The following is a 27,443-nucleotide window of genomic DNA, read 5'->3' as shown; positions in this document are numbered from 1 at the left end:
CTTCCCTGGCTGCCATTTTGGTTTCTGCTGGATGGCATTAACAGGGCTGGCTGGGCCCCATGAACTCAGCAGCTCGTTTTTGATGAGTGCGTGAATGAGTGAGATGGAGTACTTCCTGTACACTAAGCCCTATGCCAAATCTTGGAGAAAATGGCACAAAGAGGAGAGGTGGGTCTGTGCTGTTCTACAGACCACAGCACAGAACTTCCACCATGTACCATGGGGAAGGTGTCCTCATTCAGTGCTCTCCCCTCTTAGCACGGGGTCTCCTATATGCCACTATGTTGCTCTCTACCACCCTCTAGGCTGGATGTGCATGAGAAACAAGCAGCTTCCCTACAAGAAGAGTGAACCTATAGCCCACCTTTACCCCTTGGGTCACAATCACAACCTGGGGACTTTGCTAAGGTCTTGCCCCTGGGCACACAGGGACAGTGCAGGGACTTGCTGTTCCTTCCACCCCACGGCTACTGCCCTCCTCTCCCTGTTACACTATGTGGATGAGGCTGACAGGGGCTGTAAGGGCCGGCGGAACTCATGCAGAGGCCACTAACACACACACCAGCTAGACCGCATCGCCAGAACCCATGCAGCTCGGCCACCTCCTGCACACGCAAAAGCCGCCACGTTGCAGCATCAGCTCGCGACCTGCACCTGCATGACTGCCAGAGTTCACAGAGGGGAATTTGGATTTTCTTTTTTTTTTTTTTAAGATGAGCTATGGTTCTGAGCCAATTTATTTCATGGTACAGTTCGATGGCCTTCTCCCTGAGCTGCTGCAGAAGATGCACAAGCCGTGCAGCCCCAAGGGCAGTGGGGTACTTCCTCCTCAACGCCCCGGACAGAAGATCAAGTGCGGGGGGGCCCTGGGGCTGGGCGGCTGTGTATGCACCTTCTGCAGAGGGAGCCGCTCGGGTTTTGCAAACCCGTCCCTAGAAGAGAAGCTGCAGACGCTCGCAAAAGAAAAAGGGTGTGTTGAGTGGGGGGAAAGCACTGGACTCCCTCCCACCCCGAAGGAAACAACAACCAACACCAAAAAAAAAAAAAAAAGAAAGAAAGAAAGAAAGAAAAAGAAAAAGAAAGAAAAAGAAAAAGAAAAAAAGATGGAAGAAACAAACAAAAACCCCAGAAGAAACGTTGAGGGAAGAAAACCAGCTGAACTTACCACACTGCGAGTGAACTTTTCTAAGGAAGTTCTACGACCTGGCTCACTTTCTGGCTTTAGGGGAAAAAAAAAAAAGGTAGGGAGAAAAATACAGAAAAAAAACCTCTTCAGCTTACATGTGGTTTCCAAACAGCAGCAGCGGCAGCTAATGAACAAAAACAACAGCAAAACAGGGCAGAAAAACGGGGAAAAGAGAAGCAGCCAGCGCTGTACGTGAGTCAGGGGGAGAGACAGCCAACAGAAGCCCGCCAGGAGTGGTGCCGCCTCCTCGGAGCAGCTAGCAGAGAGGGGTGTCTGCATCTAGAGCGGCCAGGATCGTGGGGGGCTCAGGGTCGAGGCCCCCGGGCCTTTGCACGGGGCCTCCCGCGGGCGGCAGTTTGGAGCAGCCTGCTCCCTGCTTCCCGCTGGCCGTTTGGGCCGCTGGAGACCCTGGTTTGGGTCCCTGAGACCGGGGGCATTCACCTGGGGGGCCTTGGAGTAGGACCCCAGCAAAGGCTACCACCTCTGAAGGCTGAGTATGTGTAGGGCATCCTGACAGGACATCAGGAAGTGGCTGTGGGCAAGGTGAGGTCATCAACTCTTCCCGGAGCCTGGGTTCTGAGATTCCTCCCACCCAGACGCAGCCAGAAGGTGTGCTAACTCCAGTGACTTCCCGCTGGCCCCCTACTGACTTTCATTCTGTGTCCCTAGAGCAAGGAGGGTCTACCTGCGTGTCCTTTGTGTTGACAAAGGGTCTTGGGCCTGAGAAGGAGTGTTTCGGACAGAAAACGCTCTCTCGGATGCAGGCAGGTGACCACTTCCGAGGTTCACACAGGACAGGCTCCAGGAGGCGCAGACACCTCTGTGGAGAACTCTTAGCTAAGGAGCCCCTGCCAGGGCAAGAAGAGGCAAAGCCCTTGAATCCTTTCCCCAGGCCTCATCGCTCCCTACCACAGGGAGGCTGTGGTGTGCACCTGACCCTGTCTCTAAGTTTCCTGCTTTCCCAAGAGCTTTGGGAGAGAACTACATCCCAAACACTGGCCGGTTTATCCTAGAGCCCTGACCCTGGGAAATCTGGAGAGTATAATCACTCACATGGATACAGACACACACGTCCAGCAAAAATGGAACTAGAGAGCTGAAGACACAGCCAGGTGCCTGTGGGTCTGCAGTGTGCTGGAAGCAGAGGGACAGGCAAAGGGCAGCCACCTGTCTGTGCAGACAAGGTCAGAGGGCTTCTCAGATGGCAGTCACGACCCTCACCCCTCAGCTGGCTGCCAGGAGACAGGATGTTGCAGAAGGAAAACACAACACACACACACACACACACACGCACACACACAACACACCACAGCAGAGCCAGGCTGGTCTTTCTCCTCACACGAGGACCCGAAGGTTACCACACCAAGTCCCGGCTCTGGGGATGGCAGGACTCAGCTTCAGTCCCGTGCGAGGCCCAGGTGGCACGCACTTGGCTTGGGTCGGGCTGGTCCTGGTCCCTGCAGCTAGCACGGTGTGCCTGTCCTTCTTGTCTCTGGCTACTGGGTTGCTGCTCACAAAGGGTCACCATCGACCTGACTCATTCGGGTTCCTGCCTTGCATGTGCTGGAGCAGCCCGCAAAATCCAGCTCACACAGGTCCCTGGTTTGCCAGAGCAACTAACTTTATCTTTGACAATATTAGGATAGAGGATGAACTAGGGGTTGAAGGCTCGGGAGGCTGTGGCTTCAGACTCCATCACAAGATGGAAAAGCTTAAAAGTGAGGCCGATCTGGGCCCCCTCTTGTAGCTGGAGCATGTGACCCTCACATACCTTTATGCCCTGGACATTTATATCGCACGGTAAGCCCATTTCTGAAATCAAGGTACTTCTAGGCCTACCTGAAAATGCCGAGTTACAAATCCAATCCACACCTGGAGATTCTCAGGGAGAAATGGAAGAAAAAGGAGGTTTTGTCACTGTTTTTGGAAACAATTAACCCTTGGGCATTGCAAGGGTGTTGGCATCTGCAAGAGTTTCCTGCCAAAGAACTTCTCTTCATTTGGGGGCTGGGAGGATAATTCTAACGAGTTTCACATGTAACATTTCACAGGCAAACCATGGATCCCTTCCTCACGTGAGGGATCTCCTCTGAGAAGTTCTCCTCTTCGGGGATGACCTGCGGGCACAGGTGTGTATCAGCTCCACTCCCTGTGCCAGGGTGCATTTCCCCTTTGTGTTCAGACTCTTACGGAGACTGAATGGCCTCCGGCTTCTCCTGGGTATGTAGGTGGGTGCGGATAAGCCAGACTGCCAGAACCTTAGAACTTCTCCAAATTGTCATCGGTTCAGGGTCTCGAGGCACGAGAAATAGGAACATTCATTTTGACCTTCTCCCATGAGATCTGGGCTGGAGATACCAGAAGGGTCCATAACTTTTCTTGAAAAAATGAGCATCTGATGTTCCCCTCCATCAGAGGCCCTCTACCTACATCCTCCTTCAAGGGAGCTGGCAACAGGCCAGGCTTCACATTTTCCATCAAGCAGTGACACTTGATGGAAGGGGTGCAGGAAACTAATAAAGTCTGGGCATTCTAGAAGTCCCTTTTCCTTGCTCAGACTATCAGGGATATTCTCAGGGCTACCTAAGGGCAGGAGAATAGGATATAAATGCTCTTGTAGACTCTAGAGTTAAATGGTACCAACCAGATACGCAGACAGGTCCTGGCACACGAGGTGGACAGTACACAGAGAGAAGGGTTGCGTGGCGGGCAGAGGCAGCCCCAACAGAGAGCATGTGGGTGGACCACTGCAAGCTTAGGGACTGGGGTTGGCGGGCTGAGAGGGGAGAAGAGGGGATGCACATATTCCTAAGTGGCACGGCACGGAAGTTGCGGCTTTGGGTGCAAGGAGAGCCACACTTAACCACACGTGGGTCTCGGAGCACGATAGCTGGAACGTGCAGAGGGTTTGCAGGCATACTGGAATCCCGAGCCTCCTTCCCTTTCTCAGACCTCAGGCCCCTCAAGGCTCTTCCTTCCCTCCTCCCAGGATTCCAGCTGCATTCTCCTGCTTCAGCTGCCCCTTGTCATCTACATGCTGAGGGTCCCTGGGCACCCCCATCCAGATGCCAAGGGCTGCAGGGGACTATGACTTGATTCCAAGGGAAGGAGGAATAAGAAGATAGGGTACAGTTATTTCATGGCTGTGGGGGCACCAGGGAAGGAACAACCCCAGGAGTGACTTCTGGGGCCAGATGGGAGCTTGGGGGGAGGACCTGAAACCTGGAAGGTTTTCTACTCAGTGAGGGGGCTGGCCTATCCTTGCCTCATCCTCATCTCTGAGTTGGTCAGACTTTATTTAAAGTCTGTGGTAGGTAAGGGGACCAGACTTTCCAGTGAGGGGCTCTTTCTGGTTTCCTAAGGGATTCACTGGCGTCACTGCCAGTCCTGAACCCTTGTGCTGAGCCACTCTGTGGCCTTCGTATTTGGTCATACTCCCTACTGTGGGCAGAACGTGCAGACCAAGGTAATGGGAACATGGAGCCAGGATGCCACCCCCTGGACCTTGGGGGTGCGCTGGGGTGGTGATGTTTCTACTTGTCTTCCCTTGGAGTGGGAGCAGATGGAGAAGGGAAAGAAGAAAAGAGAAAAATAAAACCCAAGGGATGATATTCTCATTTTACACCAGCAGCAAGCAGCAGGCAAGGGTTAACAGTGCTAAGAAAGGCAGGCCTGCCCTTCCCAAAGATACCTTCTTCTTGGCCAGCAGCAAGTCCTGGTAAGCATTCGACCGGAGGAAGCGGGCATAGCTGTCACTCTTCATCAACTTGTAGATGTGTTCCTGAGAAGGAAGGAGGTGGGAAGACACAAGAAAGCACTGTTAACTGCTGCTAAGGAAGGGGAATCACAACCCAACTGGCCACTGTTTTAGGAAAGAAACAAACTGGGGTGTGCTTGCATGTGTCTAGAAACACTCGACAACAGTTTGTTTTGGTTTTTTCCCACCCAGAAACTTCAAACAAAATATATTTTCTCTCTTAAAATGAAATCTCCTTGAGGATCATGTCCCAAAGGCTTTGTAATTGGGCCTTGGTGCCACGTTGAGATGCAAATATTGCTTAATGATTAAAGCCACAGGTACAGCAGTGAGAAGCGACAGACTACTGATAGACCCAACCACTTGGATGAATCTCGAGGGAGTGATGATGAGTGAAAGAGCCAATCCCCAGAGGTTACATACTGTATGATTCCATTTATGTAACATTCTTAAAATGACAAATTATAGAAACAGACAACAGATTAGCGGTTGCCAGGGGCTAAGGATGGGAGGAGGTAGGGAAGGGTGTGGTTATAAAAGACAATATGAAGGATTCTTGGGGTGATGGAGCTGTATAGAACTAAACACACACATGAGTACAAGTAAAATTGGGAAATCTGATACACTCAGTGGATGTAGCAATGTCAATATTATAGTTATGATATCATACTATGGATTTATAGATGTTACCATTACAGGAAACTGGGGAACTGGTACATTTCTGTATTATGTCTTACAACCGTATGTGAATCTAGAAGTATCTCAAAATAAGAAGCTTCACTTAAAAAACCCTAACAACTCCATAGGCAATGATGCAAATAGGTCAGTTGTGCATGTTAGGGCCACCATCCTATCCTGGAAGAGTGCCCTTGGCAACCATTTATGGGGCATGTGAGCAAATATAACAGACCTAAGGCTTACATCCAGGAGAGGCAGATGCTGTGGCGTGATGCCCTCTCTTCACCCGGGCTTCTAGAGGCATTTGTATTCTGGCCTTGGTGATGAATTTCACCCGTGATTTCCAGCTAATTCCTATAGTCTGTGGGCCCTTCCTAACAGATCTGTCCTCAGCAAGGGCAGAGAAAGCCTGCTACCTTAAAAGAAGGAGTTCGTTGATTGAAAAAGCATTACTTATCAGTTGTGATGGAATGAATGTAGCTCAGCTATACAGGAAAGCCTGGCTGTTAAGAGGGATGGTGGGCTTTCACTAGGGAGGGTGGGATTGTTGGCAGAGGCTGGCCTGGTAGAGGAAGCATCTTCCCTTATATATACTCATTGTTCATCCCATGAAGCTGGACCTGGGCCCGAGGCTCAGGGGAATGAAGAGTGGGTTGGTGAGGAGAGAGTGCTCAGTTGAGAGGCAGGACTGGTCATTAAGGACCTCTTCCCTGGGTATTCACTTTCCAGGAGAGGGTAGAGGAAGGGAAGCTTCCCCTCAGCCAGGGGGCACATTTTATTTTTTTATTAAGGATTTTATTTATTTATTCATGAGAGACACAGAGAGAGGCAGAGACACAGGCAGAGGGAGAAGCTCCATAGGGAGCCCGATGTGGGACTCGATCCTGGAACTCCAGGATCATGCCCTGAGTTGAAGGCAGATGCTCAACCGCTGCGCTACCCAGGCATCCCTGGGGGGTACACTTTAGAGATACCTGGCCAAGCTGCTGTCATACCCCAGAGGAACCTGGGACAATGGCAAGGGCTTTCTGGGAGCCTCTCCCTTTCCACCTCAAAAGAAAGTGAGAGCAAAAAGCAAGCAAGTCCTTGGCCACATGTGGACCCTTCTCCAAATCATCTTCAGTTTGGGCACCAGTGTCATTCTTCCTGTGATGCCCCCATATTTATAAAGGCAGGATGCAAGCTGCTTAATGGGATGGCCTACTGCAAGGAGCCAAGCAAAATTCAACAGTGAGTGGCTTGGATATGAACTGACTTTGATAATCCAGACATGGTGCATTTAATAAACCTAGTGAGAACACGCTTCACTTTGTGTTTTCCTGCAATTTTCGGACAAAAATTGAGCCCATTTTAGTTTAAGCTCCTTGAGGGTAGGAACAGTATGTCTTTATTTCTTATATATGTGCAGTGTCCAGCACAGGTTTGACGTCGGTGACATTGTTTCCAGGTTCACTGGAGTGCTTGTGTGTGTGTAACATCCAGCGAGTTTACGGGCTCCATGCTTGTGGTTTATGCTCACCAGTTCCTGCCCTCTGCGTGGAAGGGGAGTGGGGCTTACACTCAGCTCGAAGGAATCCTGTGTGTGAGCATCTTGGGTCATCTGTAATGGCCTCAGAGCCTAGGCTGAGGCACTGCAGTCTTTGTTCTCACATGTTGTCTCTTTAAATTGTTCTACCATTAAATCTTAGGTACAAATGTTAATGACTCACTGTCTCTTTCTTGTCTCAGGCATCGCTTGTGTCTGGCTGACAGAGCCAGGTGGCTCCTGAGTTGTCTGGAGAGACCTGTCACTCAGACCTGAACCCTCTCCAAACCCCTCTTCAAGGTAACAGGTCCCTGCTTCTTATTCCGGCTTCTCGGAGGAATCTAAATCCCAGGTGTAGCTCTCAAAATACCCCACTACAGGCCCAAGAGAAGTAAGGAGATCTCTCCCAGTCCAGCACTTCTGGCCTTGGCGACAAATTTCACCCCTGATCCAGCTAATTCCTCCAGCTTCACTGTGGTATGGAAAAGCCCGGTCCATTAAAAGAAAGAACTTGTCAATTTAAAAAGAGCAGGATAAAGCAGGTGTCTAAACATTTAGTCACAGGAATAGTCAGCAAATATTTAATGAGCATCTACTAGGTACAGGCACTCTGTCAGGCATTGAGGTGACAGCCTGAATAAGACTAAGTCCCTGCTGTCGTAAAGCTTAGATGCTATGAGGCAAGATTGATGCACAAAGTGACAGACTATGACTCCCAAAGCAGTCTCAGGTCCCAGCCGCTAGTGAATTTTGTGTGGCTCCTTGCAGTGGGCTTCTCCCATCAGCAAGAGAGTAAATCTGCAACTTTTGTAGATCTGGGGGTATGTTTGAGCTAAGGGCTCCAATGACAAAGTGCCAGCACAGGGAGCAGGGAATGGGTACATATGGGATGACCTACCCTGCTAGAATAGCGTATGTCCCCACTTATCCCCGCCCGGGCCTCCCTTTCTCACAGTCTGGAGATCCATGACTGTCCCCTACCCTTCTCTGCTCCACTGAGCCAAGAAGTGGGGCCTTTGATATACCCGATTATGGAACACTGTTCCTTCCTCCTTGCCAGCTTGTGTCTAAGAAGCACAAAGACAGTAAACAGGGGGTGGGTGAACGGAGCACTGAGGTTTTTCTGGGAATGAGAATTAAGATAGGACTCAGGGTCTTTGGCCAGTTCCCAAATGCAATGAGTTTATCACTGCCAGGGACAGCAAGTGTACAAAGCTTTTGGCAGTGACCTCTACTGATTTATGGGAGGTTCTGGTTTGTTTCCCCTGCTCTGAAGACAACCAGCTTTAAGGGAAATGTATATCCAGAATCTGCAAAGAGCCACTGGCAAAACCAGGAAGCCCCCACTGATGGAATTCCTCTGGGGCTAGAGAAAAAGAGGTTTGATCTTCTCTCTTCTTTGCCTTTTCTTGTCTTGTCTTATCTTCCCTTCCCATCCTCCCCTTCTTCCCTTCTCTCTTTTTCTCTCCTTTCTTTCCTTCCCTCCATCTTTATCTCTTTCCTCACTCCTTCCTTCCCTCCCTTCCTCCCTCCTCCTCCTTATTTCTTCTCCCCCTCAGAAAGGGGTAGGTGAGTGGACTACACATAGTTCACAAGCAGAACTAGCCTTCCTGATGTATGGGAAGGGTGCCTTCCTACTCCAGGGAGGATGAGGATGGTTCTCCATGGGGCTGAGCAACTGATGCTTTGGGGCCCTAAAGCATACTGAACATCTTCGCCACAATTCTCAGAGTGGGGAAGGAATCAACCCCTGTAGTGTCTGACAATTCTAGTACAGAGATGTCATCCTGATGAGACACTCCACCCTCATTTCCCTTTTTGGACCCAGGCCTGGGATGGGGAGCTCGGCTCGCCTGGGATGCTAAGGCAGAAGCAAAAACAACTGGAATCGGTAGGGCGCGAGACATATGTGGGTGCTGGAAGGAGCAAGCAGTGCAAGCTGTCTCAAAGCCACACCTGCTTCAAATCAATGTTTTGCTGTGATAGTCCTTGTTTGGAAATCTCCCTTATCTTTAGGCAAAACACAGTGACCCTCACAAGCACTGGAGAAGGTAATACGACCAATGCCTGGAGCCTGGGGCCCAAGCATGCTGGAGCAGTCGAATTATTTAAGAGCACCCTCATGTCCTCCTCTTTGCTATGGGTCCCTAAAACAGCTACGGTCTCATTTCCCAGCTTTCGAACATCCTCCTAGAGTGGGAAACCACTCAGCTGGAGCATTGCAACAGCTGCCAAGAGCCCTTCTTGTGATTTTCAAGTGTCCTATTTTTCTTTTTGTAGAGATATGTGCCTCATTTCTGCCCTCCACATCTAGACTTCCTGGAACAACATCCTAGACTTTGGGGACTGCTGGGTCCATCGCAATCCCTTGGAGGAAGATGAGGTTGTGGGGCAGAATGTGATGTTGCTGGGCAGAGTGAGGGAAGCAAGATTGGACTGGGATCCATAGGCTCTGATTCAGGTCCTGGCCCTGCCCCTTTCTGGCCCTACCCATCACACAACTAAATGAGGAAATAGAAGTGAAAGCACTGTAAAAACCATACACGTGTAAAGTAATAATAATTGGCCTCCATGTTGTGACTGTCCTTGCTAGGAATGACATGGGGGTGAGACCAAAGACTCCAAGAGCCCTGAGGTAGTAGAAAAAGTGAAGCAGAGCCCGGTTACATTCTTTTAGTTGCTATTGTTTGCTCTGAATCGGTGCTTATTATAGATGAGAATACTGAAACTCTAAAAGGTTAAGTGACTGGTCACTTAACAAGTACAAGAGCTAGGATTTGAACCCAGAACCGTGTGACCCCAAAGCTCACACTCTCTCCCAGCAACATGTTGCTTTTCATTGTCCTTGAGTTGGAGTTTTGAGGGGAGTCAGTCTTGCGTGAAAAACGATTTCGATGTGTGGTTGGCAGAAACGTTAGGGGTTTTCTCTCACGTCCTGATCTGACTCATCCTTGTAGTAGATGAGCCGCCCTTCGGGAGCCATTTACTATCTCCACCATCAGGGATGGTGGTAGCTGGGACACCCAGGGCAACAGGCTCAGGTTTCTTACCTCACAGACCGTAGGCAACCTGCCTCTCATACTAGAAGGAATGTCCTGACCTGGCAATGCTCTGGGGGCTGACTGGGCCCTTGGCAAGCCATGAGCAGCAGTTCTGTATCAAAGCAAGTTATCCCTTTCAAGAGACTCTGGAATATCATAAAACAAAGGTCCTCAGACCCTAGGCATGGTTATCTGGGGCCTAGGATAAATTAACACTTGTTTCAACATGGGTCCTGCAGGAGGACACAAGATGGGACTGCACAGGGGTAAGGACTTAATGCGGGTCCTAAATCAGTATCTGCCAAATAGATGCAGGAGAGGCAACAGAAAAGATGCCATGACGGTATGGAAAGGTGGCAGTGTGTTGTCCTCATGGAGCAGCTTTAGATGACCATCCTAGGATCATGTGGCTCTTAAATGAGAAGCCCCTGTTTGATTTCTTTGTCCTTCTAAACGGAACACAGGAACCCTTGTTTCCACGTAATGCAGCATTCAAATCATAAGAGAATGTAAGAATGCATTATTTATCTTTACCTGTGAAGCGTCTCTATCAATGTGTTCAATTTAACTGACCAAAGGGTGCAGGCATTTGATGCTATTCTGGAGAGAAAAGTAGCTTTGAACACAACTTTGTGTATTGCTTTTTACCTCCCCAAAATACCATGGGCATTATCTCAGAAGTATTTTCCTTTTCCTCTTCAAGGTCATGGGGTTTGGTGCAAGCAATCTATGCTCTGAAGCATCCACAAAGAAATTTTGGAATTTAGCTCTCTGGCGCCTTCTCTCTAGGAACTACTAGCCTGTGTGGTGATAAACAGAACCAGATCACAAACAACGGATCTGTTCTTTTGGAGAATGCATCCCTCCCTCTGCTGTTCGTCTCCCTAAAATAAAACCACCCACAGAATAAAATGAGTAATTCCTGGAGCAAGCAGTGCCATGGCATTCTTTATTAAATTATGCCTGGCATGGGAAGCATACCAGGAAATGCCCTCCAATTGAGGATTAATATCAGGAAACTTGGTGCAGTCTTGTGATACAGGCACACAATGCCACCACCTCCACCACCAGAGCAAAGGTGAACAGCCTTCATCAGGCTACGAAGACTTCTACTTCTGAATAAACTGGGACAAACGTAAATGTGTACTTCACATAAAAGCTCTGGCTTTTAAACAAAGCACATGTTAGAAGCCTTGCATTCCTTAATCAAGTTGCATTTAAACATCTTAGTTGAGATAATAATAGAGACTTTTGACTAGAGGCTTCTTGTCTATTTAAAGTAGGTGTAGACTTGCTGGTATATTTTTCATCTCTTTCATCACCCATCCTCATTTTGGTCTTGAGGTTGCCCTTTGATTATTCCATGCACGGATGATGGCTGAGTCGAGTTTCAGTAACTTAGATTGAGGTCTACTTAAGGGAAGGGGCCCTCCTATGTATCTGTATATTCGCAGAACACATGACTCTTAGTGAGTATTCCAAGTTTTGCTGAATTAGCATATTGTAGAAATGTAACTTAACTGGTTTTTATTGATCACCTACTATATGTGTTCCCCAAGGTTGTTTGGCAAGATTTTTCAAAGTAGAAAGCCAAGGGACAAATTGTCCTTCTTTTTTCTAATGACAAGTGCAGCTCAGAGTATTATAATTCTGGACAGAGTTGTCAAGGAAATTTTTTTAAGACTTGAACCGCGCAGAACATTACTTTAGTGCTGTGAGGACTTATGAAAGGCAAAGAAAACCAAATTCTCATCAAAGAACTTTCAAGTCCAGAAGTGTTGGAAGGCCTAGATGGGCCTCGGTGAGGCATTTCAGCAGCTCCTGCAAGGCAGGAAAGTACTAGGGCTTGGACAGCTAGGAAACCAACACAGGATCCTGTAGAAACTGGAGGCAAAGGCTGGGTTGGTCTGCCCAGTTCAACTGTCAATCCATTTGATGGACAGATTTCCAATCCAATCCAATTTCAATGAAGTGTTTTCTTAGACCTGTTTTGTTTCATTTGTAAAGAATGATATGCTCTTAGACAAGCTCTTTCTGATGGCAGAGTCATCCAAGTCTCCTGCTCTATTTGCAATTTCCCTCACTATAGAACTTCACAGCTCACAGGTCAAGGTCTCCCAACTGGAAAGGGAGAATGACTGCTCATGCAATGGGTGGATGGGAAGATGGACGAATGATTGAATCGACCCAGTGACACAATCCTGGGAACATCTGAGACTTTTTAAATTGAAGCAAGCAGCCACTGTGCCAGCAGGCTGACTCCCATCTCCCTCCTCCAGCCTTCAGAGGCTCGAAAGGGGTGAACGCCCTAAAAGGAAGCCTTAGGTTCTCAATACTTTCTGTGGTTTCATTCTCCTCCAAACACCACCAGCAAAGCTTTAGATTACATGCTCCAAGATTCAGACTTCTCTTGCTGCAGCTCACTCTGTCCACTACTCTCTGATACCCTCTCTTAGCTAAAAGCCTTCCGTGCTTTCCTACTATCTTCATGGTGAGAAAGTTTGAATTCCTCAGGATGACACTTGAGGCCTCTAGCAATTGGCTCCTATAAACTTTTTCTGCATTTTTCTCCTAAGAACTCCTTAGATGAGCAGACCTCTTGGGAGAATTTGTTTTTGGTCTAGCTTGGAATTATAAGACCTTGGGAATACTAAAGCCATTAATTTTGTGCATTCATACACATAAATATGTAGCACTTCTTACTTAATTCAAAAAAATTTCAGGGCCATTAGCTCATCTGGTTTTTCAAAAATCCTTAGAGGGCTATATAGAAGACATCATCCCCATTTTCTAGATAAGGAAACTAAGGCATGAAAGGTCAAGATGCTTGCCTGGGACCACATAGCAAAGTGAGTGGCCATGCAGGTCCTCTGATGCCCCATGGCTGAGAACAGAGAATTCAATCCCTATCGTAAAGAACTGAGTCCTTTCTTTCTTTTTTTTTTTTTTTAAATCATGGCCCATTTTCTTTTTTTCTCCCCTTGCAAAGCTAAATCTATGAAATTGGAACAACGCAGCAAACAGCTGAGGGCTATGGTCACAGCCCACAGACCTTTATGGAAGATTTGGTCTTGGCCCAAATTTTCAAAAAAGCCAAATGGATCAGCAAAACACAAGTTGCAAATGCGGAGCCCATGCTGACGGGGTGTCTTGTGAAATATTTCCACAGGAAGCAAACACAGGCAATTAACTTTGCTATAACAATGCATGTGGTCAGATAAAAAACAAAATCCTCCAAGAGAGCCGGCACCCGCCTCCCCACCACCTCCCATTTCAAAGGAATCCATAAATCTGGCTGAGCCATTCTGGCTACTGACCACTAATAGTAGGGCACACAGTCACAGTTCTATGGCATTCTGACCCCTGTGAGGGCCTTCTGAGAACCTTTGTGACCAGCTGAAGAAGCCACTCATAGCTCCTGATCCCAACTGGGAAGGATTTCAAAGGGCTTGGGTGATATTATTCCCATGTTGCAGATGAGCAAAATGAGGAATGTAAGCTTAAGACTTAAATGTACAATCCTAGACAAAGCAGGTGGCAGAAGGAGGATCAGAGCCTGCTTCCTGACTGGGCCCTTCTAAACAGGAGTTTCTTCAGCTCTCAGCATGACAACCGAGCCCTCAACAACTAACAATCCAGGGGCAGTGTGATCTGAGCAGCAGACACTTGGCCAATAAGTCAGGAGACCTGAGTGCAAGTCTAGACTGGTCATGGGCTGCTAAGGCTTTTAAGCTCTATTCCTTACCGGGAAACTTCTGAATCACACCTGAGTAGCTGGTACAGGCAGCAGTGCTGATCAGGAAGGGTAAGCAGTGAGAGGATCGTGGGACTGGTTGACTTCTCAGTCTGCTCTGTGACATCCAACACCCACTTGGAAACATTTGCAGATTGGCTTTGCTGTGCTACTGCACCAAGACAGATCCCCTCTGATACGCTCTCCCAAAGAAGTGGAAGATTAACCACTCCTGACCCTCTATTTTCTGCCTTTCTGGATTTCTTAAAGTGTTTCAATGATTTTCATGATATACTGTTAAGCACAGGGGCTTCAAACTGCAGGCCTCAAACTCACATCTGGCCCACTATTTCTTTATGCTCTGTGAGCTAAGAATGGTTTTTACATTTTTAAATGGCTGAAAAAATTAAGAATAATAATATTTCATGAAAAATTATATGAGATTGAACTTTCAGTACCCATAAATAAAGATTTTTGGAACACAGCCATATACACTTCTTTATGCTGTTTACATTGTAATGTTACAAGGTAGCTGTTTTTGTATCACAGAACTGAGTAGTAGTGACACAGACCATATGACCCACAAAGCCTAAAATTTATACTGTTTGGCCCTTTACAGAAAAAGTTTAGTTTTTTTTAACCAAACCCTGGTTAATGTAAACGGCAGGCTACAGAATCACCATATCTGCATAATCACCTTGTACACATAAATTGAGGAGGAAAATACACTAAAATGAAGATTATCTCTGGATGCTAAACTTACATGCAATTATTTGAATTTTTTCACCAAGCATGTTAAACAGAAAGGTATAAACATATTAATCACATTAGGAAAATAAAATAGTAAGTACTTATTCTATCTTACTGTGGACCACAGTTTAGTTATTGATGTGCTTCACTTCACCTGGTCCTTTTTCTGCTGCCATGTGTAGGGACCCCTGTACCTCTGTTGTACAGAGGAGGAAAGGAAGACTCAGGGAGTTTAAGTAACTTGCCCAAGGTCGCAATGCTAGTTAGAAGCACATTGTATGTTTACAGTGGAAATACACTTAAGAAACAAAAGGGGAACAGGTTGAAACAAGTTCACTTAGGAAGAATGTATTTGAATTCATAGGAGATGAATCCTAACAGATAATAAGGAACTTAGAGAGGCTCTGAGTAGCCTGGTGTCCACTCTACCTCAATAAGGAGGCATCATATTTGTGGCAGTGCCTGAAAAATGGCAGAGCATTGTACTAATGAAGGTTGTGTATTCAGAAACTTGTCAAGGCACAACCTGCTGACTTCCTAAGAGTTCCTATCAAATCTTTCTCAAATTAGAAACAACATAAATGTCAAGAAGAGGGGACTAGTTGGTTAAACTATGGTGCTTCCACACAAGGGAATACTATGCAGCAATGAACGAACCGGGAGATAATCATATTGTTGCTGCTAGTGTTGGTACTGTAGCTCTGAGCCTGCTGTGTAGTAAGGCAGGAGAAAGTGAAAGAGTAACGATGTGAAGTGCTAGTGCTATCATCTGTGGCATCCTTGGGAACCAAGACTCTCAGCATAGAGAAAGGAGGCACAAAAAATAAAAAGCAGAGGTTAAATAAAATCCCCTGTAGTTTTCAATTTGAATAGAAAGTATCAGTATGAACTTATGATGTATTTTTAATCACAAACAACAACCACTAATTTCCTAGCTCTGGCCACTGAAAAGGTCTAGAAAGGATGACCAAACCATGAACAATGTGCACCTCCAGTGCCTAGATTATGGTCTCTAAGAACCATTTCTCACTAAGAGAAACTAGGGATCCTCGGAGAAATGATTGATTCCAGATCTGGGGCTTAGCTTCTTTGCTGTTTGGGTGACATCAAAGACTACCCAGATCATGTTAAAAGGAGCCACTGACAGAGATGGCACAATCCAAGCATCAATAAAAATAATAAATAAAATGGACCAAAACACAGTAAATATGTTTAAATGTGTGAGTTTACAATGATATTAAAAGCAAAACTGAAAGCCCTAATTGGTCACCATTAGAAGATGATAGTAAACCACTCATTGTTTTGAAAACTAGAAAATAAAGGGATAGAATCAAATACTTATCCTATCTTTCCTATACAAATTGTATTATTAGATAATCTAATAGGAGATGTATTTGATTATTTGTATTTCCGTTAATAAATGAAGTGAGATGATAGAATATTACCATTTTGTAATTCCTAATTAATGAATGGATCTAAGCAATAAACATCAATACTTGCTAAAATCACGAGAGAAAACTAGACCTTATGTGTCTTCTGACAAGAAAGCACAACACAACTTATGAAGTAGTTTTGCTCACAAACATCAAATGTAAACCCAGTTACATATCTAAATCAAACTAATTTGTAGGAAATACAGAGGGTAGAAGAACATGTTAAATAGCACCACAGGGCTGTAATAAAAAAAAAAAAAAAGCCAGATTTGTGAGAATCTCTACAGGACAAAGAATACAATTTCTTTATGGAATAAATTGCAAGGGGGCAAGGAGGGGAGTAGAGGGATACAAAGGAAACCTGTAGATTAAAAGGTATTTGAAAGGCATGTCAATATACTGCAATGTGTGGGCCTGATTTGGATTCTGATTTTAAGTTAAAGATTAAAAAATGGTATTTATGCCACTGCTGTAAATTTGAACACTTGTTTGGCATTTGGTGATATAAAGAGAACACTGATAATTTTTAAGGTGTGATAGTGGTGCTGGTGATGCTACATACCTAGGTATTCACAGATAAATTGAGGAAATGTCTCAGATTTGCTTTAAAATAACCCAGTGGTAGCTGAAAAAGTAGGTGGGGACACAGATAAAATGAGATCAGTCCTGTATTGATGATTGCTCAGGCTGGATAAGGGCCCATAAAGGCTTTTGTTCTGCTCTTCCTACTTTGCCGCATGTTTACACATATCTATAATAAAAGATTAAAATAAGTCCTTCCTAACATCATGCCAGAGTGATAATGGTAGATGGAGTGCATCATGGTTCTGACCAGTATCCCTGGTCTCGTGTTTTACGAATAATGGAGAGTTGAGTTCTGTGTTTTAGACCATTCATCTGAGAGCCTCTCTATCACCTACAGAGCTTCTCCATCACTCAAGGAGCTTCTCTATCACCCAGGGAGCTTCTTCATCACCCATGGAGCTTCTCCACCACTCTCCTTATCAGGATACATCAATATGTGCTTGCTCCCAAGAGCAAAGACACATACAAAAAAGATCTCTCATGACTTAAATATTTTGCCTTGAAGCTGCAAAGAGTGTGAGGAAGTTGCACTTTCCTAAAGCAATAACACTGAACTCTATAGAACCAAATCTGCCTGGCACCGACATTCAGCAGAACTCATGGCCAGGGAACGAGAAAGACAGTTATGGTGTTGAGCTTGGGAGGTGTTTCTGTTCTGAAGTTCTGAGCAAATAACCAGGCAAATTTGGCTGAAAAGGGACACTGATTGTGTTCCTAAGCTATTATGTGCATCAATGCCACTGAGTTTCCTAAATTGGATACTAATGTCTGTAGGAAAGCAAACTATACAAATTCTTTATGTGGGGACCACACAGGTGAGAGATATGAAGAGGGTTGAGGAGACAAGAGTGAACCCTTAAGCCCCATCACCAGGTGTAGGACGGGTAAGGGGGAATCATAGTTAGGGGCCAGGAAATGGAAAACTGACTAGATTCTTATCTTTAAAAAACTCTGTTCAGAGTGACTTACATGGCTTCTGTTTCTTTTGCCAGCTTCCTCAGCATCAGTGCCCAGTTGTGCCAACCAGGCTTAGGAGTTCCTCCTGTGGGCTTCCTTAAACCTTAAACCTGGGAGCTCACCCCGATTCTCCCATTGGTAAAGTTCCCCATTTTCTTGTCTTTCTCCCCAACTAGCCTGGAACCTCCTTGAGGGTCAGGGCTTCTATCCTTCCTTGTGGTGTCTCATCACATAGCACAGGGCCTGGGATATAGAAGTGATCCCCAAATAGTAACTGCAGAGTTTGAAATCACTATGGAAACAGTGTAGGGTGGGGGTTATGAGCGTGAGCTTCATGGTTAGATGTGGGCTTGACTCACCGCCCTGCCAGCTCACTGTACACACTTTGCTGATGTTGTGTTATGGTTTCTAGATTCTACTACTGACATTACAGGACTTCAGATTTTGTAAAACACTTTGAGATTGTCCTGGAAAAGATAACACATATAACTAAGTGCCTATCTCTCTGTAACAATGTAACACCTAACCTAGGAAGACAATCCTAGGAAGGAGTTCACTATGCACCTGCCTGGAATGGTTTCCACTGACGGCCTTACAAATATTAAAACCTGAAATTCTAACTATACACAATGCCTTGGACTTATATTAAAGGTTGGATTGGTGGAGTGGACACATGAATATCCTCTGAGTAGGTAAGAACCACTCAAGTAGATAAGCAAACCTGGGCATCTTCGAATGTGTATCTCCCTCCATCTTTGACATTTTGACTGGTTATCTCGTAGCTATGAGAATCCAGGTTGATTGCACTCGGGGCCCCTGGAGCCAGAAACTCTTGCCAGATTTCTTCTACCCTCTTGGCCACATCCTGCAGGGGTTGTTTCTTGAGGTCTTGGACAGCCAACCAGAACCTGAAGTGGAAGCATAAAGAAAGTCAGTTCCAGGGGGCTCAGCATCTGGACTCTGCTGGATGTGGTCCCAGAACTGACATCCTATGAAATTCACTCTGCTGCATCCCCCAGCCTTCCCTGCTGCCACTGCCTAGGTAACAAAGATGATAGGGACTGCTGGAAATTCATAGGGTGTTCCATTATTGTGGAGAACCGAAAGGAAGTGCCCATTAGAAAATCATTGTGCTTCTGGTTACCAAAAAGAGGTTTCTTTCCCTTTATATCCATGTTTCTCAACCTCAGCAGTATTTCCATTTTGGGCTCAATAATTCTGTTGTGGGGCTTCCCCGTGCACTGTAGGATGTTTACCAGCAATCGTGGCCTCTACACAACCAGATGCCAGTGGTGACCTCTCCCTAAGTTGTGACAACCAAAAATGTTTCCAGATATTACCAAATGTCTCCTAGGAGGTTAAGTCACCCCTGGTTGAGAGCCAGTGCTCTACATAGGTGCCTGACACAGAAAATGTGAATTCCTTTGTCATATCTGGTTGGGATCAGCTTGCAGCATCAAAATTAAGGGAATCACAGAGGTAGATAGAATCTTGGGATCATAGAGAATATCTGAGCTTAAGCACCCAGCTATTCATGTTGCAGTTGGGAAAGCAGCCAATTTGCAAGGTTAGTGTCCAGCATGATGCTTAGTATATAGTAAGTGCTCAATAAATGGCTATTGGATTGAAGATGGGCTCATGAGGAACAAAGCTGAAGAGGCATACATGGGGAACCTCTATGCCAAAAGAATACTGGAGAGAAAAGCCTCTTGCTCACTTCCATATGTGCCTTCATGAATTCCTCAGCATCAGCATGGCAGCGGCTGTTGGAAGAGCTGGGTGTGAGCTCTTTTCTGCTGAGAGCAGCAGCAAACAGAGCTAAGCTTGGACAACAGCATCCTGGTCGTGAGGATGGTTCCCAAGGCAGCCCCGGGGAGGGCTTGCAGCAGGACCCAGATCTGGGTAGCACACTTTGTGCCTTGTGAACAAGACAGGCCAGTGTCCTCATCAATGAGACATGAGGACAGGCCCCAGGCTATGTGGTTCCCACAACCACAGGATTCACACATACTCAAGTCAGTGAAAGGGCAGGGACAGAGAAGCTGAACCACGGCATGGTGGAAAGTGCATTCAATCTGTCATCGGATTGCACCCAAAGTAAGATGTACTTGTTTTTTCCATTTTTTTTTTTTTTTTAAAGGTTAAGCATGTTTTTCTGTTGCTGTAGAGGAGACAAGTGCATGGCCCAAAGGCGCCACTCAGTGGCTAACTGCGGGAATACAGCTCCATTTCTATAAGGAGGTGTGTGTGTGTGTGTGTGTGTGTGTGTGTGTGTGTGTGAGTATGTGCTGGGGCTCAATGGACTCCAACTCTTCCCCTGCTTTGCCCTTTGGGATTCTAATAATTTCTTTAAAGAAAATCTTCATGATTCTCTTGTTGGTCCTGAAGAGTGAGAGGCAGGGAAGGAGATTTAATGACCTCACTTGGCCAGAAGATCAGGAAACACAGTTCTGTCCTCATCTTGACTATGCTGCTGTCTTGGAATTGTGCCTTTCTGGGCATCTCTTTCCTTATCTGTAAAGTGGGTTCGAAGAGGGTGGCAGGATATATGATGTGGGCCTGAAGACGTTCCCACCAAGGTGTAACCAAAATGCTTTCAGGTCCTGCAGGTGGGAGCCATGGAGGGGTCAAGACGGCGACCACAGGTTCAGTACCAGCCTTTCCTCCTGGGTGGCTGGGCAGAAACTGCCAGGGGTTCTTGCTGCTGCCATCTGTGGTCACCTGCCTCTCACCATCAGCCTGCTTTCTTTCTTCCACAGGTCTGGTGCTCATATTCTCTGGCAACCGGGGAGAGGACTGTAAGGGTTCCCTGAGCAAAGTGCAAAGGGTTGGAGGCAGAGTTTGAAAGGAACTATGAACCTGCCTGGTTGTTCAGGCGGCCCCTGAGACTCAGCTGGGGACTGGGGCTCTTTCACCTCCCAGCCTCGTGCCTCAGGTTCCTTAGGTCTCCCCGTCCCACCCTCCAAGTCTGCCATGGAATGAAGGAGGTGGCCGGAACACAAAGGTGAAAATAGTCATCTGGCGATGACAGTGCCTCTAGGCTTTCTTTGTCTGGAGGGCAGGTGAGATTTAGGAAACCCAGCTCTAAAGAAGGAAGCTGGGGTGGGTTTTTCAAAGGACTGGGAAGAGTGCTCGTGGGCAACTCACCAAAGACTAGGTGAGTCGTGGGACTGTTAGGAGAAGGGCCCCCCCTCAGGGAGTCGCCTCTGGGCCAAGTCCCTGGGCTGGAAGCACCTTCTCTGGGCCAGCATCCTTCCCCAGGCTACTAGACCCTGTAGTTTCTCACACAAATGGATGGTTCCCGGGCAATTTCCTGCTCCCTCAATCAATGTCATGTGGGGCGTCACCTTCTGTCACTTGTTCAGTCTGCTCTGAGGAGGGGCTCTCAAGCTCCGGGAAGGCCCTGAGGACCCAGCAGCTTCTGAGCTCTGCAGGCTCCCGTGGTTGCTGAGGCCTCAGAGCCCCTTTGGGCAGAATGATTTGGGAGCCACATGAAGGCACATCACCCAGCCGGGTACAGAGAAGGGCTAAAGTGGATGTGGATGGAGATTTCAGAGTCCAATGTGACAAAGTTTTACATGACAGTGAGAAGGTTCCCTTGGTCATACACCAAGACTTTTTGAAAATAAAAGTACAAGAGGGGAACCACGGCCCGTTAGAAGAGGAGGAGGAGGAGATGGCATTCCTCAGCCGCTTTTCCCTCCCCGCCCTCCCGGGGACCCACCCAGCCTTCTGTCTGCCTTGGAGGTGACCTGCCTTATCCTTCTCAGGTGACAGCAAAAATGCTGTCACAACGGCATCCTGACATCCCATATGTATTTACCGTCACCGGCCTCGGAGAACCTTTGTGTCAATTTGAAATTCAGAGCAGGCTGTGGTTCGCGTTTGCCATCTGTGAGCCCACGGGCCAGGCGGGGCGCGAGCCGAGGCCTCCGAGACCCCCGGCCACGCTGCCCCCCGGGCCACGGCACCCCCACCTAGGGCAGAGGCCGGCCCGAGGCTCGGAGCCTGCAGGTACGGCTCCGGCTCCTCGTGGGGGCCGCGGCCGGGAGGAAGATGCCAGCCGAGCCTCGGTGGCTTGCGGCAGAAGGGCTGTCATGACTGGCAGGCCGCGAGGACGCGCTGGTATCGGGGAGGCCATCTGGCCCGCTTCGCTGCAGCCCGGGCGCGAGCGAGCCGTGCGGACGCTTCGGGGATGCGGGCAGCCGGGGCCTGTGCAGGGAGGCGGCGGGGGCCAGAGGCCACGCGCCCTGCAGCCCGGTGGGCCTGGGGTAGTGCCCGCGCTGCCCCTGCCCCGGGCGCCCCCTCTGTCCCCGGGACGGTGCTGATGAGCCCTGGGGTTCTCTCCTGGAGGGGGGCTGGAAGCAGGAAAACCACGCAGCCGTTGTCATCCTCCCTCTTGCCGGGGGCTCTGGGCAGCCCCTCAGTTCTTACTTTACCTATTTTTTCCGTAAACAGGGATTTTCATGGTTTAGGGAGAAAAAAATCTGGCTTTTAGCTCATTCCCAGAGAAAAGCAAACTCTCGGCTGAAGGAAGGCTTTCTATGCCCTCTGCTGGCCAACAGAGACTCAGGGAAAAGACGGAGGCAGGTGGCTTGGGGCCCCGGCCGGGCAGAAATCCTCAGGGGCCCGGCGGCCACCAGGCAGGCCACCAGCAGCAGCGGCCACGGGCGGCTGACTCACGCTCACCGGGCAGTGGCTGAGGTGCCGAGGATTGCCACGGCCACGTGTGAGCCACCTGTGTTCCGATTAATCAGGTGTTTGGTTAGCGGTGAGTCCCCGCCGGGTCCTCCTAGGACCGGGGGCAACTGTCGGAGAGCGGGGCTCTCCAGGCAAACCTGGCAACTCCCCCATGCTCTCTTTAATTGCTTCTCCCTTCAGCTGACACCGTGTGGAACTGGGATAATCAATCTGCAGGTTAGAAGAACAACCACGTCCTCTCAGGAGACGTTACAGCTCATAAAAAATGTAGGGGGATCGCGCTTTGCTGTGGGTTTTGAGTTTTAACTCGTGGCCTGCCATGCAGCAGAGGGTGCCTCGAGCCGGGGAGGACAGAGACTGGTATAGGGGAGGTGGAGAGGGGGCAAGGGACTCCTGTCTCCATTCTGGGAGAACTCAAGAGACGGGAGGACGAAGTCAGATAATGCACTCCAAGGCTCGGCTTCTCGCCCTGTGGATGAGAGCCCATGCGCATTCTACAGCCCCTCCGACCCCAACAGCTGTTTCTAGGGGCTCACTCCAACTGAACAGAGCCCTGGGCTCAGCTCGGGGTGTCACAGGGAGTGTACATTCTCACGCTGTGCGGGCTGCAGCAAAATGCACTGGCCATGCCCCGTCCAGGTCCTGAGGACGACGCCTCTCTCTCATCTCACCTCCTGATGAAAGGGGACTTGAACTTACATCGTTTTATCATAGACCTCTTTCCTCTAAGGATCCAGGGTGACACTTTGTTGTCGTGAGAGCGATTTCTGCGTCCTTTGGGGCTCCTCTGTTCTGTACTCTGAAGCTCTGGTACAGATTCCACTTGGTCACTTAACTGGCACTCCCGGTGCTGTGCAAAAATGTTATGATCTAAGTAGCCCTTCTGCTGGCGAGATGCGAGGAAGACAAAATGGAGATGCCCTTTGCCATGTATCCAGTCGAGTTCTGGTTTTCCTTTTTTTCCCATCCTCTGTTGCCAACTGCCTGGGTTGTTGATCAATCCTGGGAGAAGAGATGATCCCTAGCGTGGCCAACACAACAGATGGCAGGATCCCCGAGTTATGCCACATGATACAGCTCCAGGGGGTGCCATTCACATGGACCATGGTGCAGGTGCAACTGCAGCACCCCCGTGGCTGCCCTGGAAAGCTCTGAGTCCTTGGGCCCTGGGTCCTGGTGGCTGCTAAGCCAGTAGCTGTGGCCAGAGGAATGAATACAAAGGGGAGGGGCAAAACCACCTGGTTCTGGATGACTGAAGAGTCCTAGGTAGCTGTGTGATTTCAAACTGAACTTTCCCCCATATATCCAATTATGCTGAATATCATAAAAGTGGAACTTGGGTCTCCAGAGAGGATTTGATAAGCTCTTGGGCTGTACTTTTTATCTCTGGCTGTTCTATTTTCTTTATCCTCTCTCCTGCCATGGATCAGAGGGGGTCCCTCTTTAAGTGTGGATTTATGCATTCATGCCGGGGGTGTAGATTAGCCACTGGCACACTCGCAAGCACCCCCCCCCCCCCCGCAACTCTTTCACTCAAGATTGAGTGTAGCCTCCTGACAGAGGAGGAGGGAACTGGCAAAGGGACAAGAGGTAATGGCAGGATGAGGTGCTGAACACCTGCCAGGGACATACTCCTCCAGGCCCTCCTGGCCTTAAACGTAATGCATTTTTGTGACACTAGTTTGAAGCGATGTGTGGCTCTGGCTGCACTCAGACTGGGCACAGATGCGCTGAGCCAGCAGACGCTCCTGATCAAAATGACCCTCAAAATGACCAGGACCCTTTGGTCATTCTGCAAAGTCTGTGTAATGGTGCAGGTGGCCGAGGATCACAAAAGGCCACTCGTGGGCTGAGAAATAATCGGGTAAAGGAGGCCTCTATACCACTTTATTTTGGGGGCCCCACAGGGGACAGAGATAAAAAGAGAAATGGGAAAGCAAGACTCCCAGGGGTGGCTCCCGGGGACCAAGCTCTGCGTGGGTCCTGGGCTGGTGCACAGAAAGGCTGCCTGAGTGCATCATGCTTCCTAATCAAGACCCACCTCTGCGCACAGCCTGGGAGGCTGGTTCGAACACTACCCTAATGAGGAGTTTTAGAAGTCAAGCCTTCTGTTACAAATTTTGATTAGGAATTGAAGTAAAGCTCTGAAGTGTGTTCAGAATAACGCCTCAGCGTAAGGAAACACCCTCGTGTCCTGACCTGGAATCAGATATGCAGCCCTTATCTGTTTTAGGTTAGGTACCTGGTTGCCTAGAAAGGCCTGGATACATACAGTTAACTGGCATCTATGCGTCCTCCTGGGACTGTGCGATGTGGGAGTCCCACTGCCACACTTTTGCTCGTAGGGTCTTCGGCTTAGAATACTCTCCCTCCTTTTTTGTCTATCGGTATCCTGTGTATTCTTCAAAGTCCAGCTTATGATTTGCCTACTCTGGCTTACATTCATGCCTCCCTTTTAAAAACATTTCCAAAAGAGTTCTTAGAGTTTATACTCATTTACATTCATTTAATGATTTAATAGTTTCTTGTGTTTTCTCCTCAAGGACCCACAAGGTCATTGTAGGCAAAGATCACGTATCTTGACTTTTGTGCATCTCTCAGCAAACTCTTGCAGGGCTTGATACAACATAGGTGTGTGGATAAATATCGTTTGATTGATATATGGGACTGATATGGTCTCTACTGCCAAATAAATAACACGGACTTTGCACATTTACACCGGAGTGGACAGTCCTTTGCCCACAGTATATGCTCTGACTTTTTAAAGTTAAAAAACATTTTAAAACTTAATAAAACCACCCCTTCTGGAAAAAAAAAAACACTAGAAGATGGGAATTAACCTAGCATACAGAAAGGAACCTGGTACCATGAAAAAACACTGAGATTTCCATCTGAGAAGTCACCAATTTGCTAAGATCACTAAGGGGGCTCCGACCAGTCACCTTCTCCATAGATCTCAAGGTCTACTTCTAATACAATAGAAATCTGAATAAACCACAAGTTCCCAAACTTTTCACGACAGTGGACCCTTTCCCTTTGAATGCTCTCTCCTCCCTCTCTCCATGGACTTCTTGTTCTGAAAGTTTTGTTTTTTCCTTCTACCGAACAGTAATTATTAATGCATCAATACATTTTCCCTCATCTTGATTAGCTGGAGACCAACAGCAACCATCAGATGTTCTCACTGGCAGCAGGTGACCAGAGCGACCGTTACACGGAGTTGATAGCATCCCTCCAAAAGGAAAAACATGTTTTAATTAGCTTTTACAATTATGTCTCCAGGTATTGGACTGTATCTACTTTGGCTTTTTGAAATTCTGAAATGAGCTCAGGGATCCCTCTTTTTTCCTGGTTAGCCTGTCAAGCATTCGGGATCCCCAAGTGAGAAGTTTTGAAGGCGAGGCTCTCTGAGCTGCCTTTCCACTCTGCAGCATTATGGTTCTCTGGTTTTAGCTAATGCACGGTGTCATCAAATGATCATGTCACCATTTGATCATTTTCTTATTATGGGAGACATGTTTCCAACAGCTTGAACAGATGTCACCTGGACTTACAGAACAAAAAATGCTGGTTTCGAGGAGTGCTGACATGGTGATACCAGAGCTGCACATCAAGTCTGCCCTTCCCCACTCCTGCCTGAGCCAGGTTAGCTGGGATGTGAGTCGGCACCATCACATTTTATTGAGAAAGGAAGCCTGAACATGTGAATCTCATATACACACTCGGCACGCAGCTGCAGCCTTTGCGAGAGTTACCTGAGGTTTTCTGAGCTGAACTCTGACTCCAGGAATCTCCGGAACTGGTCCCGCCCCACCTGGTCCTTTAATACCTCGTCGAAAGAGAAGCCCCATCTCTTGACTCGCTGCTGGCTGGGCTCTTTGCTTTTGAGGAGAACAAAGGTTTAGAAAAATGATCAATGCCAGGCAAAAACCTGTGTCATATTCCCTCCGCCAGCTCAAATCTGTTTTTGCTGCCACACGCCGAAGGGCAACGTCTCAAATTTAAGTGATGGATTCTATAAACCTGCACACACGCCAGATGCAGACTTTGCACAACATCAGCCAACAGTAAAACGTCTCTTTGGAGAAGGCATTTAGGTGAGGGTCACCAGGATACCTGCCAAGCGGCCGCTGTCCTCAGGAAATGAAACAGCCCCGTTGATTTGGTTTCCCTTCCCATGGCCTGGGCCTGTCAGTAATAGCCCAACTCTCGACTCTACCACCTTTAGTCTCATTTAGATCTGAGTGACATAAGAAGGGTCAGAAATGCATCAGCTCATCCAGGATAAACCCTACCACTTGCTTAGAAGCAGAATGTTGTGTCTCTTGGACAACCACCTGCTCAGTGTTTCCGATGTTCCAGGCATTGTTCTGAGCATCTTAACTCTGCTAACTCACTGGGTCCTCATTTTACAGATAGGGAAACTGAGGCCTAGTGATCGTTTGCCCAGAAACACACTAGGAAGTGATGGGAGTCAAGACGAGTCCAGACAGTGTGGCTCCAGAGTATAGCTCTTAGCCTGGCTGTGCTGTCCCACACCCATGGGAACCTCCTCAGACCAAAGGAGGGGTTGGTCTTATTCTTTTGCTGTCAGAAGATAAGACTATTTCCTTCAGCTCTGTAGTTCCATTTGCAATTCACTTGTGTACATATTCCACTGACCCTTCAAGTAGAAATAGGGTCCTAGGTCATAAGCCACATGCCATAACTGCCCATAGGACAGAGATCAGGACATCCAGATAGCTGCAAATTCAGCGTTCAGCAGAAATAAGGTAGTCTGGAGAGACAGGATGCCCTGATGCAGTAGTTTCTTAGGGTGGCCATAACAAAATATCAACCTACTGAGTGGCTTAAAATAACAAAAATCTATTCTCTCATAGTTCTGGAGGCTAGAAGTCTAAAATCAAGGTGTTGGCAGCGCCATGCTCTCTGAAGGCTGTAGGGGAGACTTAGTTTCATGCCTTTCTCTTAGCTTCTGGTGAAGCCAGCAATTCTTGGTGATTGTTGGCCTACAAGGCATCATTCCAATCTCTGCCTTTGTCTTCACATGGTGTTCTCCCTGTATGTCTGTTTTCATGTGACATGCACTCTGCCCAT

At 47.7% G+C, this 27,443-nt stretch overlaps 1 protein-coding gene across 17 annotated transcripts in view; it reads right to left on the bottom strand.

Annotated features, from left to right (window-relative positions):
* RGS6 (regulator of G protein signaling 6) overlaps positions 1–27,443 on the bottom strand; it is a 556,931-nt gene that overhangs the window by 23,819 nt on the left and 505,669 nt on the right. For 13 of the 17 annotated variants that reach the window (XM_077909858.1, XM_077909852.1, XM_077909861.1 and 10 more), the window contains 4 exons: positions 26,102–26,227; positions 18,367–18,553; positions 4,878–4,967; positions 1,166–1,219 (listed from right to left, as the gene is read on the bottom strand). In XM_077909858.1, the coding sequence (XP_077765984.1) occupies positions 1,166–1,219; positions 4,878–4,967; positions 18,367–18,553; positions 26,102–26,227 (457 nt within the window). The remainder of the gene's footprint in view (positions 1–1,165; positions 1,220–4,877; positions 4,968–18,366; positions 18,554–26,101; positions 26,228–27,443) is intronic. The other 4 variants (XR_013386480.1, XM_077909867.1, XM_077909868.1 and 1 more) reach the window with 2 other exon arrangements.

Source organism: Canis aureus, chromosome 9 (assembly GCF_053574225.1).
Source record: "Canis aureus isolate CA01 chromosome 9, VMU_Caureus_v.1.0, whole genome shotgun sequence".
Lineage (NCBI taxonomy): Eukaryota > Metazoa > Chordata > Mammalia > Carnivora > Canidae > Canis > Canis aureus.
This window is presented reverse-complemented; position numbering and strand designations above follow the sequence as displayed.